The sequence below is a fragment of the Salmo trutta genome, chromosome 2 (assembly GCF_901001165.1).
Source record: "Salmo trutta chromosome 2, fSalTru1.1, whole genome shotgun sequence".
Classification (NCBI taxonomy): Eukaryota; Metazoa; Chordata; class Actinopteri; order Salmoniformes; family Salmonidae; genus Salmo; species Salmo trutta.
In genome coordinates this window covers 57,085,890-57,102,760 of record NC_042958.1, presented here as the reverse complement: position 1 = coordinate 57,102,760, position 16,871 = coordinate 57,085,890, and the positions used below count along the sequence as shown (strand labels likewise).

The following is a 16,871-nucleotide window of genomic DNA, read 5'->3' as shown; positions in this document are numbered from 1 at the left end:
TTCCCCTCACAGCTCCGTAGGCAAGCACCATGGTCTTGTAGCGGATGCGAGCTTCAACTGGAAGCCAGTGGAGAGAGCGGAGGAGCGGGGTGACGTGAGAGAACTTGGGAAGGTTGAACACCAGACGGGCTGCGGCGTTCTGGATGAGTTGTAGGGGTTTGATGGCACAGGCAGGGAGCCCAGCCAACAGCGAGTTGCAGTAATCCAGACGGGAGATGACAAGTGCCTGGATTAGGACCTGCGCCGCTTCCTGTGTGAGGCAGGGTCGTACTCTGCGAATGTTGTAGAGCATGTACCTACAGGATCGGGTCACCGCCTTGATGTTAGTGGAGAACGACAGGGTGTTGTCCAGGATCACGCCAAGGTTCTTAGCACTCTGGGAGGAGGACACAAGGGAGTTGTCAACCGTGATGGCGAGATCATGGAACGGGCAGTCCTTCCCCGGGAGGAAGAGCAGCTCCGTCTTGCCGAGGTTCAGCTTGAGGTGGTGATCCGTCATCCACACTGATATGTCTGCCAGACATGCAGAGATGCGATTCGCCACCTGGTTGTCAGAAGGGGGAAAGGAGAAGATTAATTGTGTGTCGTCTGCATAGCAATGATAGGAGAGACCGTGTGAGGATATGACAGAGCCAAGTGACTTGGTGTATAGCGAGAATAGGAGAGGGCCTAGAACAGAGCCCTGGGGGACACCAGTGGCGAGAGCACGTGGTGCGGAGACAGATTCTCGCTACGCCACCTGGTAGGAGCGACCTGTCAGGTAGGACGCAATCCAAGCGTGGGCCGCACCGGAGATGCCCAGCTCGGAGAGGGTGGAGAGGAGGATCTGATGGTTCACAGTATCAAAGGCAGCAGATAGGTCTAGAAGGATGAGAGCAGAGGAGAGAGAGTTAGCTTTAGCAGTGCGGAGAGCCTCCGTGACACAGAGAAGAGCAGTCTCAGTTGAATGCCCAGTCTTGAAACCTGACTGATTAGGATCAAGAAGGTCGTTCTGAGAGAGATAGCAGGAGAGCTGGCCAAGGACGGCACGTTCAAGAGTTTTGGAGAGAAAAGAAAGAAGGGATACTGGTCTGTAGTTGTTGACATACATAGTTGAATGTGCTGACAACAAAATCACACAAAAATAATCAATGGAAATCCAATTTATCAACCCATGGAGGTCTGGATTTGGAGTCACACTCAAAATTAAAGTGGAAAACCACACTACAGGCTGATCCAACTTTGATGTAATGTCCTTAAAACAAGTCAAAATGAGGCTCAGTAGTGTGTGTGGCCTCCACGTGCCTGTATGACCTCCCTACAATGCCTGGGCATGCTCCTGATGAGGTGGTGGATGGTCTCCTGAGGGATCTCCTCCCAGACCTGGACTAAAGCATCCGCCAACTCCTGGACAGTCTGTGGTGCAACGTGGCGTTGGTGGATGGAGCGAGACATGATGTCCCAGATGTGCTCAATTGGATTCAGGTCTGGGGAACGGGCGGGCCAGTCCATAGCATCAATGCCTTCCTCTTGCAGGAACTGCTGACACAGTCCAGCCACATGAGGTCTAGCATTGTCTTGCATTAGGAGGAACCCAGGGCCAACCGCACCAGCATATGGTCTCACAAGGGGTCTGAGGATCTCATCTCGGTACCTAATGGCAGTCAGGCTACCTCTGGCGAGCACATGGAGGGCTGTGCGGCCCCCCAAATAAATGCCACCCCACACCATGACTGACCCACCGCCAAACCGGTCATGCTGGAGGATGTTGCAGGCAGCAGAACGTTCTCCACGGCGTCTCCAGACTCTGTCACGTCTGTCACATGTGCTCAGTGTGAACTTGCTTTCATCTGTGAAGAGCACAGGGCGCCAGTGGCAAATTTGCCAATCTTGGTGTTCTCTGGCAAATGCCAAACGTCCTGCACGGTGTTGGGCTGTAAGCACAACCCCCACCTGTGGACGTCGGGCCCTCATGGAGTCTGTTTCTGACCGTTTGAGCAGACACATGCACATTTGTGGCCTGCTGGAGGTCATTTTGCAGGGCTCTGGCAGTGCTCCTTCTGCTCCTCCTTGCACAAAGGCGGAGGTAGCGGTCCTGCTGCTGGGTTGTTGCCCTCCACGTCTCCTGATGTACTGGCCTGTCTCCTGGTAGCGCCTCCATGCTCTGGACACTATGCTGACACACACAGCAAACCTTCTTGCCCCAGCTCACATTGATGTGCCATCCTGGATGAGCTGCACTACCTGAGCCACTTGTGTGGGTTGTAGACTCCGTCTCATGCTACCACTAGAGTGAAAGCACCGCCAGCATTCAAAAGTGACCAAAACATCAGCCAGGAAGCATAGGAACTGAGAAGTGGTCTGTGGTCACCACCTGCAGAACCACTCCTTTATTGGGGGTGTCTTGCTAATTGCCTATAATTTCCACCTGTTGTCTATTCCATTTGCACAACAGCATGTGAAATTTGTCAATCAGTGTTGCTTCCTAAGTGGACAGTTTGATTTCACAGAAGTGTGATTGACTTGGAGTTACATTGTGTTGTTTAAGTGTTCCCTTTAATTTTTGGAGCAGTGTATTTCAATTGACTGATTTCCTTATATGAACTGTAACTCCGTAGAATCGTTGAAATTGTTGCATTTATATTTTTTGTTCAGTGAAGTATGATACCTTACTCTAAATGGAATGGCACCACAATTGCATGACAGTTTGTGCATGAGAAGCTATCCATAAACGTTTCTTAACGGCTAAATTATACCCTTGTTTGTTCTCACTTTCACATAGATCTCATTGGCAACACCAGATTTTATGATCAAATCATATCGTTTAATATGTTCAGGAAAACCCCACAGAAACAGTAGCGGGAAAAACGTACAGATTTCCAATCATTCTTAACAGACATGTCAGCATAACCTCCCTATGACCAGGTAGCCCCTCCTGCCCATGCCCCCTGTAGTACTTACAGCTCTGGGAATAAAGGTACTAGTACTGATACCAATACCTTTTGTGTTGTTAACTCAAGAATCTAGTACAAAGTTGCTAAATGTAGCCAATGTTGGCGCTCATACCCTTGACCTAGGCTTATTTCCTTCATTAGCCATAGCGTTACAGTTAAGAGCATTCATATTATTTGGTGCTTTTCCTTCATCACATCCAGGAAATTAGCAAGCAGCTGGGTACAGCATGCTGAGGTCCTGCCAACCTCTGAGACAAGAATAATATTGTGAACATTTCCAGGTAGAAAACAAAAATGTAGAGTGTTGGCACCCTTGAGGGGACACTACATTTAATATACAAGATTTGTCATACTGCTCAATTGCATTTGGTTTAGCAGTTGTACAAAGATAAATGCTAGAACTAGAGAAAACAGACATGTAACATTTCTAGGAATAAAGTTTGAAGCTTCTGAATGCCCACCTTCGACCAGCCCAATGCAGCCCATCAAAACCATGTATTGAAATGCCCAGTTGAATAAATAGGTGACAAGATGAATATGGAGGAGCAACTTTTACCATTAGGACAACATTTGCTTTCAATTCATTCAGTCAAAATGTCAAGTTTTCACAATTCGAAAAATGACCAAGAGGAATTCATGTAACATTAGTTTTTAAATTCAAAAGGTAATTTTAACATTTGAATATTTCCTTATGGTTATTAGGTTGTGCTTCATCTCTCTTTCTCGCAGGGAAAAGGTAGTGTTCGCTGGAGAACCATTAAAAGGGGTTGGTAATATCATTTTACAAAAAGAAAAAGCATGGTTTTCAAATAACGCGAAGAATGTCCAACGGTGGGACGGCATCTTTTTCCATTTACTTCAACCTGATACAGGTTACGATGCAGTTTTATCACAGGTGGGGCTAGGTAAGGTTTCAAAATGCACATCCTATCTTACAATCTCAACACTGGTAGTATAAATAAAGTTATATATATCTACCAAGGAGAGGAGGACCGTTTACACCATTGCTCTTTATTTGCCTTGTGAAAACCATGCTTGGCGTGGGGAGGATGGGATCGTGCATGACCGAGTGGGGCTGGGTGGGATGTCGCTCGAGGAGCCAGACCACTATTTCCACTGCAGGTGTTTTAAAGGCACGCCGGGGTTACTCCTAATCCCAGCTAGACACTTCACACCCACAGAACGCACGCGCTCACCTGACTGCAAACACACAGTACACACACAAGCAGCACAGGTTACAGCCCCAGGAGTAAGGTTCGATACAGAAAAAGAGAGGTGGAGGATGAGGTTTTTGGAGAAAGACTGGGAGGGAGGAGTTCCAGGGTGCAAGGGGCTTGGAACCGGTGCTGCCATCGTGTTAGACAGAGGGAAAACTAAAATGGTGGAATGGATCATTTCTGGTTCTTGAGCTGGTTGGAGAGCCAGTCGAGGCCCTCGTAGAGGCCGTCCCCACTGGTAGCACAAGTGGCCTGGATGTACCAGCTGCGCTGGCGGAGGGCGTGGAGCCCCAGCTTGTCTGTGATCTCTGCAGCATTCATTGCATTGGGAAGATCCTAAGAAACAACCAGGTTCAATTATTCATCCTCTGTCTAACACCCTGTGCAATATCTTACTCAAGCCCAGTGAAAGTGCAAGGGGTTGGCAATTCAAAAAATGATTAAGTATGCATGGTCAATGAGTATGGTCCACTCACAATTTTTAGCAGGATAAAAGAGCACTACAAGGAGTCAAGGCAGTCAGAATTCAGATATGAGTACCCATGCGCACCTGTTTGTTTGCAAAAACGAGCAGCACAGCATCTCTCAGTTCGTCCTCTGCGAGCATTCTCTGCAACTCCTCCCTCGCCTCGTTCACTCGCTCCCGGTCGTTGCTGTCCACCACAAAGATAAGCCCTGCACAGAAGTACATAGTTAGATGACAATATGACACTGGTTCTCCGAAAAGCAACTCTGATTCTTGTAACGATGGCACCATCTATGGACCACCATTGCCAACTATCCTCAAAGCTCCTTTGAATCTTACCTTGAGTGTTCTGGAAGTAGTGGCGCCACAGCGGCCTGATTTTGTCTTGACCGCCAACGTCCCACACTGTGAAGCTGATGTTCTTGTATTCTACCGTTTCTACATTAAAACCTGGACAAAGGACACAGAGAATGGTAGAGGCACATATTCCATAAGTAGCCTAATTTGGAAAAGAAAATTGTGATATGCATTAGCCTTCAAGGAAAATTGTCCTTACCAATTGTTGGAATGGTGGTAACAATCTCTCCTAGTTTGAGTTTGTACAGGATAGTCGTTTTTCCAGCAGCATCGAGTCCAACCATGAGAATCCTCATCTCCTTCTTGCCAAAAAGGCCCTTGAACAGGCTTCCAAACATATTCCCCATGGTCACTTATCTGAGAGAAAGAGGAATGCAAGGTGAAGAAAATCAGTAATGGTACACGTTTAGATTTCTACAGGGTTCATAAACATTTTGACAAATTGAATTTCATGACTTTTCACCAAATTTCCATGGCCAAACGTAAGTGGCGTCTACGTAAGTATAAAAAAAAGTTGTGGTATTGACACTGGGAGGCTGCTCTCTGATCCCATGTATCATCTTCTGTCGTTGTGCAAGGCACTTAAAACCCCACCAAGTAGAATACCTGTTAGGCAACTATATAAATCAGTTAATCAAGGTCCGGTTGAGCAGCTAATTCCTAAAAATGTGGTTTGTTAGAGGGGGACTGGAATAAAAGCCTACGCACCCATTCGCTCTCCTGGAGGATGGTTGCCCACCCTCGATGTAAAATATATTGCAACATTACAACCAAATAGGTTTATGACTTTTTAAATAATTCATTCATTTAATATATCAAAGATCAAATGGCTATGGTAGGCTACAAATATTTTTATTTAGCTGAAGCATGCCCACAAATTCAGGAAATGTACATTTTAGTTTAGTCATTTATCTTACAGGTTGACTAGCATCTAACGTCCCATCAGATGCCCAAATCAACAACTTTCCACGATTCACAAATAATTATTTTGATTCACATTCAATATTTTCATTCATATTCGATTCATCACGATTGAACCGAATCCCAACTAATAAAATGGCAAAGTGAATCATTTGTTTAGTCAAAAATAATTGTTTAAATTAATCAATCAACTTTGTATGGCCTTATTAGCGAGTGTCGGTGTTTGGGGGACATGACTTAATGAAAACAAACCTTTTTATTTATTTAACTAGGTAAGTGAGTTAACAACAAATTATTATTTACAATGACGGCCTTACCCCCCCCCCCCCAAACCCTAACCCGTACGACGCTGAGTCAATTGTCCGCCGCCCTATGGGACTCCCAATCACGACCGGTTGTGATACGGTCTGTAATCGAACCAGGGTCTGTAATGACGCCTCTAGCACTGAGATGCAGTGCCTTAGACCGCTACGCCACACCACTCGGGAGCCCAACACATGCTAATAAAAGCAACACAGTTAACTACAGGGTACAATATATATGTTTTGAACGGACTACCTATGTAGTCTGTTCTCTATCATATTTTATAGGCTATATATGGGCCTACCTGCTGCTGGAATGTCCGACTGTCTCTCTCTGAGTAATGGCCCACTCGTCTCGCACAATTGCAGGTTATGCGCGCAAACACAGACGTACTAAACTGTCATTCCGATCCTGGCTGATATGTTGACTTTAAACTGTGCCTAAATAAATTACTTTTCCTGAACTTCCGGATTTAAATCACCCAAAACTTTCCCGGGCCGTACGAACCCTGTTTCTAATGCCGGAATGGCATTAGCTACCTAGCTAACGTTAGTTTGAAGAATGTTGTCGGCCCTCCAGTTCACTATCCACCGGGTACGCCTGTTGCCAATTAAATTCGGATATTTATTTTAATCATGAAATTGTATGATAGTTTCTAGATCCTGATGGGAAACATTCAGGCTTGCTTAGTTAACCGGGGCAGGGCTAAGAAAGGCCTAGCTAACTTGAACGTAGATTCATGCACAATTGCTCAGTGTTTAGAAGCTAGGACTTAGGAGCAAGCACCAACTTGGCTAAATAAATACTATATTATGTTGATGATTTTTGTCACATAACACCAGCTACCGAAATCATAAACCTGACAGGCTAAAAGCAGCTAGCCTTGGCGAGTCAGCTGACGTCAAGATCGCATTCATTGTTGTCATTTTTTAAGTCGTTTCTGACGTTAAATGAACGGAATGCATCCACAGCCATACAACTAGCTAACTATAGCAGTATGCTGAGGTAGTTTGCTGGGTTTGGGGAGTATACTGGTGGCTTGGAGTTAATTCCTGCAAACGTATGTCCCCTTGAATGTACATATTATAGCTAGCTAGGTACTATAACGTTAAAGCTAAAAGAAAACGCTCCAACTAGTTAGCTAACTGCTTGGGCGGATGCTTAGCATCATGCTCTTATTAACTAGCTAGTTAAGTTAACGAACAAACTGGGGATCTCAGGCATTTAAAACGTTTACCGAACATATCGTTTTACACGCATTTGCTACTCATCTTATGACAAAACTAGTCAGCCTGTGTCCGCTAACTTAGCATCACTAGCTAGCCATATATATGCCGCAACGTCAGATGTAGAGGAAATTGTGACGTCATTTGAAGAACGGACAACGGAAAACCTGAGCGTTTTTGTCAGATTCTAGTTCACTCGAACATACATTATTATATGTTAAACATGACATGATGTATGATATATTCACCTCAGAAAGACTGCTTCGAGATCTCGCTTCTCTCCCAGTCACTCCAAAATGGCGTTTGCGCAACTCAGTAGACACCGGTGTGTGGACAGGCACTTCCCACTGTTAATCTTATCCAATCATATCACCTATTGTATTTAAAGACCCCGCCTGTAATACCATTTTCATCCAATCACGGGGCCGATATGATTTGTAGACAACGAGGAAGTGAACGTACATATTTTAGCCAATTACTTTTGAATCACATTATTAATGCAACGCAAGTTATCAATGCAAGTGGCAGATAATAGATTCGGATCAATGCAGTCAGTAGCATAATATTCTGTGATTCAACTCATTGTGCACTGACTCTCCAGTGAGGTGATAAGGGTGTCTTCTTTCCCAAGCCCACAGAGCTTGTTGATTGAATATTTGTTTTAACACAAGCTTTTCAGAACTATTCCAACTCAATAAACCAGATGTTGGTGGACTTGTTCACGTGATTCATTTATTCTCTACATGGTGGATTGTTAAAAAAAACACATGAATTGTAGGCCTATGCATTATCACACTGATAAAAGTTAGAATTGTTGAGAGACACACCCCATCTATTCTAATGAGTAGCTAGAGACCTACTATTATAGGCTAATAATTACAGAGAGAAAAATCATCACAATGTGAAAATGTTGTGCCTGAGTCTCAATTTAGAAAATAGCTGCATGTATACACCTTCAAAGTTGTCTCATTCCCGAATCTCAAGCTTTCCCTCTTTGATCCTCCAGCTCCATCTTGGACAACAGTCTGGGGAAGGAATACAGCAAAGCCACAAGCCTGACTCCTGGATTTCCTGTTGGAAGGACACGGGCTTCCTGTCCAGAGTCTCCAGACTGAAGGCCTTCACTGTGATCTAAATGAGACACAGCACACTCTCATGTTATCTGTACATCAATTAGACAGGCTAATGGTATGTTCAACCTTACTCAGATCTACAGTGATCTCTTACCTGCTCACTTATCCCTATGGCAACATGACCCACTTTGACCTGACGCCGTTCACGGATCCTCAAACACTCACCGCCAATGTTTTCAATCCATATCTCAACGCCTAGACCAGCAATGCACAAAGAACAGTGAGTTTATCAACAATCATACCCTTCTCCCCTAATGGTTACAGGCAAGTCTACCCAGAGCATTTTCTCTTACCTTCAAAGCAGTACGCTGGTGGCTGGTTGGTGGATACCACCAGCCATTCCAAGTTGAAGCTCTGTCCATCTGTCTGGCTGTTGTAGGAGAAGACTCCAGAGCTGAGGTCATCAGACGAGCAATCAGAATCTTTGTCTGTGTCTGTATCATCCTTCTGGGATGAACCAGTGCTGCTCATACAGGAGGGAGGGTGGTCCCTTGGCTCAGGGGAGGGGGTCTGGGCCAAAATGCCCACGGTAACACCTGGAGAGAGACAGATCGCCTTACTTTCCTGTCTCAAGAATATACACTGCACTGCATGTTTTAGATGTGCATAAAGCCTGACTGTCTGTGCAGCAGTAGCCACTTAACTCACCATCTCTTAAGTATTCCAATTCAGGCTCTGACCCCCAGGATTGGTCAATCTCCGGCTGGCCTTTCCGCAGGACGGGGAAGTGGGTGTGGAGAGCTTGGTAAAGTTCTGTGGAAGACTCCTCTTCCTCCCAATCGCCTTCATATTCCCAGTCACTTTTCCTCTCCAGATCTCCATCCTCCCCCAAGTAAATATCCACCTCGGAATCTGTCTCAGATTCCCAATCTTCCACCACATGGCTCTCCTCCAAGGAATTTTGATAAGATTCCCAGTCCCTATCTTCCAGAGAGTATGTCACTGATTCAGAATCTCTCTCCAATTCCGATCCGCCCTCCTCAGAATCACTACTGTCTGCGCCAGCGGCCATTGCTCTCCAGGGGCTCACCCAATGCATTTTGGGTGCTGACTGTGTGGCTGCTGGCTTTGCAGGGGCAGGGGGAATGTAGGGTCTGTTATGATTCCCAGCCTTGCTGTTCACAAGTTTCTGACAATCACCTTGACCAGAACTGTGACAAAGTCCTCCCACTGAAGAGAAAAAAGAGGCGCTCTCATTATTCTAAACATACACTCGCTCCATCTCACACACAAACACCCATGTACTGAGGGAACATCTTCACAACAATCACAATGATTCAATTCCGGCCATAGATACACACTTGTAAATAGCTAATTCAAGTTTGTCAAATGATAGATAGATTACCTGCTCTCAGGGCCTTGGTGGTCATCTGCCTTAGCGCTGTGGCCGAGGCTCTACTGGCGGGGTCCTTCTGTAGTCCAGCTCTCAAGACCTCGGCAGTGTAGGGGTTACAGCTGGGGGGCACCTCCCTCAGAGGAGGTGGCTCATTGACAATCTGACCAGTGAAAGGAAATGTAGTAAATTACATGTTTGCAGCAAGGACTTTTCTCTGATCCTGGATAACATTGGTTGTTTTTTTGTAGCAAGGACTGATCCTGGATAACACAGGTTGTTTTTTACCTTGAAGCACAGTGGGTGGTTGTAGTAGCGGATCCAGGGGTGGCATCCGTTGAGCATGTGCAGTAGCATGCAGCAGCTACTCCACACGTCTGCCTTGGCACAGCGGAGGTCCCCTCGTGCCACCTCGGGCGCCATGTGGGTCTCTGTACCAGCGGGCCACCCAGATTCTGAAATGTTAGGAAATAGTTGTGTGGGCATCGTTTTGTTTTTGTTTATCCCATTGAATAGTAACTGAAAGATTTTTCATTGTATTCACACATATACACTGACGTCTAAAGGCTTTCGTGCTCTGTCCATTTGGGTCCAGCGTCTCAGAGAGACCAAAGTCACAGAGGAACGTGTCCCTCCCATCCTCAGACAGCAACACATTGTCAACTGCAACAAGAAACGAAGAAAAGAGTAAACAGAATGTACAATTAGAAGGCTATCTGAGGAATAAGGAGTTAGAGACGAATAGGGAACTGCTTTCTGCCAGACATAACAGTACTGTACATCCTGAAACTACAGGATGTGCTTTCTTATCTTCTGACACTAGAGGGAGCACAACAACCACAAATAACTTTGCTTTACAAAGTGTGACTAGTAAACCACACTCAAATTTACCTATGCTATTCTTTCAGATCTTACATGTGTCTAGGGGGGTAGGGCAAAAGGGGTTGTTAACATGCCTTTAACATCCAGATGCAGGACGTGTCTGTGATGCAGGTGTTCCAGTGCTCCCAGGAGCTGGCGGAGGTAGCGCAAGGCCAGTTCCTCTGGTAAACTTCCCCTCTCCCTCAGTAGCTGGGCCAAACAACCTGTCTTCAGGTCCATGAAGAGTGTGACATATGGACCCTCCCTCACAGCCCCAAAGAGCTTCACAACGCCAGGGGAGTTCAAAGCACTCCACGTGCTCACCTCCTCACAGTTGAAATGACTCAGTGGGATCTGGAATGAGTAAAACAAATTATTTGATGAGATTATGGACCAGGTTTACTAGGCGCTTGCATGAAGTGAAATGTTTGAGCCAATTGTTCTACAGAGGGAAATCAACTTTGAAACTGCTGCTTATCATGTATAGGATCATACGACAACTCTGTTGTATTTGGGACATACTTTTTTGGCAGCACACTCGAACCCGGTACTTCTGTCCTGAACACTGAACACATCACCATACGATCCATTCTGAATGTGGTATAGAATGTGGTATTCCTTTCCCTCCCTGTATTCAAACTTATTGGGCTGGAGTTGCTGAAAGACACACAGTACACATACATGCACATTCTGGTTTTTCATGCATTTTTGATAAAACAAGGATACTTAATATTGATGAGGAAATAAATGAACAGGATTCCTACCTTGTGGAATATAAGGCCTTCGTTGATCTGTGCAGTGACGTCTTTCATCTCATCCGAGACATCTTTGACCAGTGCTTTGAAAAAAGGTGAGACGAATCGCTGATGCTTCTGGGTAACTCTGCTGCGCAGTTCCTCCAACATTGTCTCAGAGCTAGACACTCCCCCAACGCTACACAACAATCCAGACACATCCCCTGGGATGTTAGACACACCCACCAGACTGCAGAAGGAGTTGGACCTACTCTCCACACTGGAGGAGGATCCGGATTCCCATCCTCGGCTGCAGGTGGAGTCCGAGTCAGACACGCCCATCAGACTGCAAGACGAGTTAGAGTCGGACACACTCTCTGGCGCCAGGACATTGTCCGACACACACATCACACTGGAGAGACAGTCCGACACGTCCACCAGGCTGCAGACTGAGTCCGACAGACCCCCATCCCCAAAACTAGAAGAAGAGTCTGACTCGCTCTCACGAGTACGAATGGATTCAGAATCAGATATACTCTTCAGACTGGATGGAGACTCAGACATTCCTCCTATTTCACTAGAAAAGTCGGACACACCTATGAGTTCGTATGTGTCTGACAGGCCATCTGCACATTTTGACACACCTTCCAAGCTGCAGTGGGATACAAGTTCAAACAAACCCTCCAAAATGCAGCCTCCGCGGCTATGAGGTACCCAGATAGAGTCTGTGTGTTTGGGGAGGTCCACAGGAAGTTGGTTTACCTCTGAGGCCCAGCTCATGTCCTTGTTGGTTGATTTAGACCAGTCGATCTCCTGCACCCATAAACCTTGGATGACTGGTGGCTCTTGTCCTTCCTCCCTCTGTCTTCCTTCCTGAGGCTTTTGCCGAAACTTCCTTCGAATGTGGTGGTGTGGGACTGTGCGGGTAGTACCCACATAGTTCTCTTCGTCAGTATCACTCTCGCTTGTAGCTTTCTTGGCTATGGACCTGAAAATGAAGTGACATTGAGTGAGTTGACGAGACCGCTAGGGGCGTCTGGGGGCATGTAAACCCTGAATAATATTTTGGGGGAAATGAACAGCTAATTGTAATGAGCCTAAAATGTACTAACTTTATTACGAACAATTTATTGTGCCTTGTTAAGGATAAAGTGCAAACGCCATCTATCTGCAGTACAGTTTTCTAGTCCCAATTCAATTTAAAAATTGAGATTAAAGATGGTCATGCTCCGGTAAGTAAGTACCTGTGGCTTTTGAGCAGGTGAGATCTGGAGTAGACACATTCTGTGCTTGTAGGGCTGAACTCTTGGGAGCCTTCACCTGGGACACACAGATTTACTCTGGATCAAAGATGGCTCACTAAATGACATGGGCTTGTTATTCCCTCCTTTCTGCCCTAAAAAATAGGGCAAATAAAGCCAGAAGAGAGGGAACAACTTTCTAGAATGTAACCCCTATCCCTCCTCCTGGCTGCATGCAGATGCAAAACTATTTCTGTGCTACTTAGCCATTTAGCAGCATACAACTGTCACGTCCTGACCAGTATAGGGGTTATTTGTTATTGTAGTTTGGTCAGGACGTGGCAGGGGGTATTTGGTTTATGTGGTTCGGGGTGTGTGTCTATGTAGAGGGGTGTTTGATTTATGTATTCCGGGGTTGTTGGGCACTGTTCTATGTTAGTGTATTTCTATGTTCTGTCTAGTCTATTTCTATGTTTAGTTAATTGGGGGTTGGACCTTCAGTTGGAGGCAGGTGTTTTCTCGTTGCCTCTGATTGAGGGTCCTATAAAATTAGGTATGTGTTTGTTAGGGTAATTGTGGGAGGTTGTTCGTTGCATAGCTGTGTGTTGCATGCAAGGCTGTTTGTCGTTCGTTTTCTTGTTTTGTTCAATAGTGTTCAAATAAAGTGAATATGAGCACTCAACCCGCTGCGCCTTGGTCCATCCACCACAACGACCCCACATCCCACTGCTGGCGTGCCTCAGAAGCTAAGCAGGGTTGGTCCCTGGAGTGGAGACCAGATGCTGATGGAAGTGGTGTTGGAGGGCCATTAGGAGGCACTCTTTCCTCTGGTCTAAAAATAATATCCCAATGCCCCAGGGCAGTGATTGGGGACTTTGCCCTGTGTAGGGTGCCCTCTTTCGGATGCGACGTTAAACGGGTGCTGACTCTCTGTGGTCACTAACATATCCCATGGCACTTATTGTAAGAGTAGGGGTGTTAACCCCAGTGTCCTGGCTAAATTCAACATCTGGCCTTCATACCATCATGGTGACCAAATCATCCCCAGCTTACAATTGGCTCATTCATCCAAAATGTTTCCAAAAAAATGTGTCACTGTGTAACTACTCTGCACTTTGGAAAATAAGAGTTCTCCATTAGTTACTGGCTTACCCTCTGCCTGGGCGATGATGGAGACACATGGGACTTGGTCCCTGTCATCATGCCCCCCTGTGCCCACCTGCTTGGCAGTGCCCTGCTCCATCACCATGCTCAGGGTAGGAAGGACAGTCAGCACCAACGGGTCCTTGTTCTCTTCACCCTCCATGATGTTTTCCTTCCCCAAAGAGAACAACAGTGACGCCCCCTTCACATCAATGAATGGCGTGTTTGAGTTGAACATCCTGGGTATGGCCATTCCTCTTGCACTTGGCACCCTTAGAGAAACTGAGATAAAATCAAAGACATGATAAATAAAAAGTCAAATGAGTGCTAACATGCTACTGCAGAGAAATGGGGTAAGTTTACTTTTGGGAATAGTGAGAATGGTGACAAACCCTCTCCTCAAGGTCTTCTTCAAGGAGATCTTTGTGGCAATAAGCACTGATGCTCAAGAGCTAAGGCTATGTGGTAGTTAGTAGTATAATTTTATTTGAAATGCTCTAGGAAATGTAAAGGGATACCAAACACCGAACAAAAAGCATTATGTAAATTAACCAAATTGTCTTATAATATACGGCAAAATAATTCTCACCATGTCATAAGATAGTTATTGACCCCTAAGGGAGGGTAAATGTACATAACTCAACAGGCTTATTCACTGTGCGGATATGCTGACGTTAGCTATGCATTTGGCATGTATTTTAATGTGATGGCATTTGTTATGGTCGGTGTGAATGAACTGAGATGGCTAGTGATCCAAGCGAACATGTATAAATAGCATGCAGAGATTCAGCATGCTCTGAACTAGTTACATGCCTTCCACTGGGCTGCTCAGCTGTCAAAGTCTCTCTTTCTTAGCGCCCACCATATTGACAGGGAAGGCCGGGGATCAAAACAATCCTTTGTCAACTTACACACAGACAATGCTACACAGGTTATGTGTCCTTGTCCTCTCATAACTGCATTTCCAACTTGGACTAACTTATCCACTGACTTAACTTGGTTCAAGTGTTTCCTCTGTTTCTTAGTCCACGTTTTGGAAAGCAATAATAAGTAGTATTTCTAAAAGTTCTTCATTACATCTTTGTTCATTGTTATGTGTGTGTGTGGTTCCACTGCAAAGTTGTAGGAATTTTAGATCGCAATCCTGATTCTTGAACATGCACCACTGTAAAGTTCCCATTCCCTGTGAGGTTGGCATTCAACTAACACCCTCAAATCTTACTGTATGAGAACCTTTATATCTAAGTCTTCTGTGTCACCTAAGGGAAAATAATGGCCCATCTTTCCCATTACTTCCTGTTATCTTCATTGTCTGCCAACACCTACACCCACATCCCCTTCCTAGCCCTAGTAGAAATAAAACATTAATACCAAGAAAATACATTGGTTTGAATGACAATAAAACATCAATAGGTAGTAGTCCAACATACCTTAAAGGCGACACAGTTGCTCCTTTTCTGTGAGAAGTTATCTTTGTGTTAGTAGTAGTAGAGACAGACAGAGTACTTGGGCCAGTTGGACTAAGCTACTTGCTTCTGTTCTGTGAATGTGTGTGGGCGTCTGTGTATGTGCTGTCTCCAAGTGTAACCCACCGGCTTTCTGCTGACAGGCCGTGCTGATTGGTGGGCCATATGTGAGAGTTATGAGACAACTTTCACCCCCGGCACGCACTACTGTTACTGAATCGAGACTCGGGTACTGTCTTGAGTCTATCCATTTTTTCCCCTTTCAAAGTGTCTTTTGACTAACGATGTAGTCATTGTTAATTAAATAAACAAACACATACATCCGCCTCCCCTCATGAAACTGTGCTCCCAATCTCTGTCCTCATCTCATTCTTTTGTACAATCACCTTCAAACATACGTTCAAGTTTGTGTTGATAGCTATGGCAGTCCTAGAGAATGAAATACATAGGTATAACATGGATATAACGTCGATAAATAAGCAACAAAATAAAGGTAAGAACCACAAGTGCAAAGAAGTGTAACTCATTGAAGGTAAAATATCAGTATTGAGACTGATTGACAAAGAAAGTGCAATTTAGTAACAGATTTAATCAAAGTGATGCTGGTAAAAGTTATGGTAGAGTCAAGTCAAACTTTTCATACAAGTCTGGTAGTTAGCACTGGTTCAGTAATACTTCCCATCCAACACCTGTGAATTGCCCTGTCCCAAATTCTGATCGGCAGAATTTGCACATTCCAATGGGAATTAGCAACATGCCAGAGGAGGGGGTGTCAGCAAAAAACACATACTACCCATGAGACATTTTCCCTGGCAACATCTGAATGGCGAAGGGACAAACCAATGGTGAGGCACTCAGCAGGAGTACACATAGGCAGGTCAGCGAGTTTCATCCGTGTACTGGTCGAGTGCCCTGGGATCTATCTATACATAGACTTGGAAAAGGTCCATTATCAGAACTCCGTCTCAGAGTGGTGGTCAAATTCAATTCTGTTTCTAACCATTCATGACAAAGTGGTACAGTTGTATTTAATCTAATTACGGTACAAAATGTATGAATCGTATTCTTCAATCATGAATTGAAATGACTGGAAACCTTGGACTTGTGGCCCTTTTACAATCATGTCCATTGGGCAAATACAACAAAGGGTTGTAAAAGCCAAAGGGGCCATGGGCCAGAGCATTATAGTGCAAACGTGCCTCATTGGAGTTAAACCTCGTTCTCTCTACCCGTGCCCTCCACTGAGGCTGATTAGTCCATGGCTCTTAGCAGCCAGCAGAGAGCACCAGAGCCAAGCCTGGCTGTGTCCACTGGTAACTGGGACACATCTCACCAGCTGTGATATGCCAGGGCAGGGTCAAGGCTTCTGTTACTCTTCATGCCTCTGCTTGCTACTCACACCTCTTGTTTTCATTGGTCGTCATAACAACTTCTAAGGGGGAAAAGGGTAAGGGGGAAAGCAAATAAACAATGCGTTTCTATGGGCTTATTTTGGACCGAAGCTTGTCACCTGCCTTTCCGCCTTTGGGACGATTCC

The 16,871-nt window shown here is 45.3% G+C and overlaps 2 protein-coding genes across 2 annotated transcripts; both read right to left on the bottom strand.

Annotated features, from left to right (window-relative positions):
* Nucleotides 1-2,781: 2,781 nt before the first annotated feature.
* On the bottom strand, nucleotides 2,782-7,757 carry LOC115158242 (ADP-ribosylation factor 1). The gene is made up of 5 exons (XM_029706947.1): nucleotides 7,672-7,757; nucleotides 5,173-5,330; nucleotides 4,956-5,066; nucleotides 4,701-4,825; nucleotides 2,782-4,486 (listed from the first exon to the last, which is right to left on the bottom strand). Exons 2-5 carry the CDS (start codon nucleotides 5,318-5,320, stop codon nucleotides 4,325-4,327), a joined length of 546 nt encoding a protein of 181 aa, XP_029562807.1. The 5' UTR covers nucleotides 5,321-5,330; nucleotides 7,672-7,757; the 3' UTR covers nucleotides 2,782-4,324.
* A 376-nt stretch (nucleotides 7,758-8,133) lies between these two features.
* On the bottom strand, nucleotides 8,134-15,430 carry LOC115158237 (uncharacterized). The gene is made up of 13 exons (XM_029706934.1): nucleotides 15,299-15,430; nucleotides 13,878-14,150; nucleotides 12,729-12,804; nucleotides 11,515-12,472; nucleotides 11,273-11,407; nucleotides 10,846-11,104; nucleotides 10,448-10,552; nucleotides 10,178-10,344; nucleotides 9,902-10,052; nucleotides 9,205-9,726; nucleotides 8,850-9,092; nucleotides 8,651-8,751; nucleotides 8,134-8,554 (listed from the first exon to the last, which is right to left on the bottom strand). Exons 2-13 carry the CDS (start codon nucleotides 14,119-14,121, stop codon nucleotides 8,390-8,392), a joined length of 3,126 nt encoding a protein of 1,041 aa, XP_029562794.1. The 5' UTR covers nucleotides 14,122-14,150; nucleotides 15,299-15,430; the 3' UTR covers nucleotides 8,134-8,389.
* Nucleotides 15,431-16,871: the final 1,441 nt, after the last annotated feature.

Bases quoted from the DNA above. Each gene is read 5' to 3' on its own strand.
- LOC115158242 (XM_029706947.1), bottom strand. From the start codon at position 5,320: ATGGGGAATATGTTTGGAAGCCTGTTCAAGGGCCTTTTTGGCAAGAAG. The intron at 5,067-5,172 runs GTAAGGACAATT...TCCTTTGTCCAG, and splicing joins TACCACCATTCCAACAATTG to GTTTTAATGTAGAAACGGTA. The intron at 4,826-4,955 runs GTAAGATTCAAA...ACTTCTGTGCAG, and splicing joins CTACTTCCAGAACACTCAAG to GGCTTATCTTTGTGGTGGAC.
- LOC115158237 (XM_029706934.1), bottom strand. From the start codon at position 14,121: ATGGCCATACCCAGGATGTTCAACTCAAACACGCCATTCATTGATGTG. The intron at 10,553-10,845 runs GCATGTTAACAA...TTCTTGTTGCAG, and splicing joins CCTGCATCTGGATGTTAAAG to TTGACAATGTGTTGCTGTCT. The intron at 9,727-9,901 runs GTAATCTATCTA...TTTTCTCTTCAG, and splicing joins CACCAAGGCCCTGAGAGCAG to TGGGAGGACTTTGTCACAGT.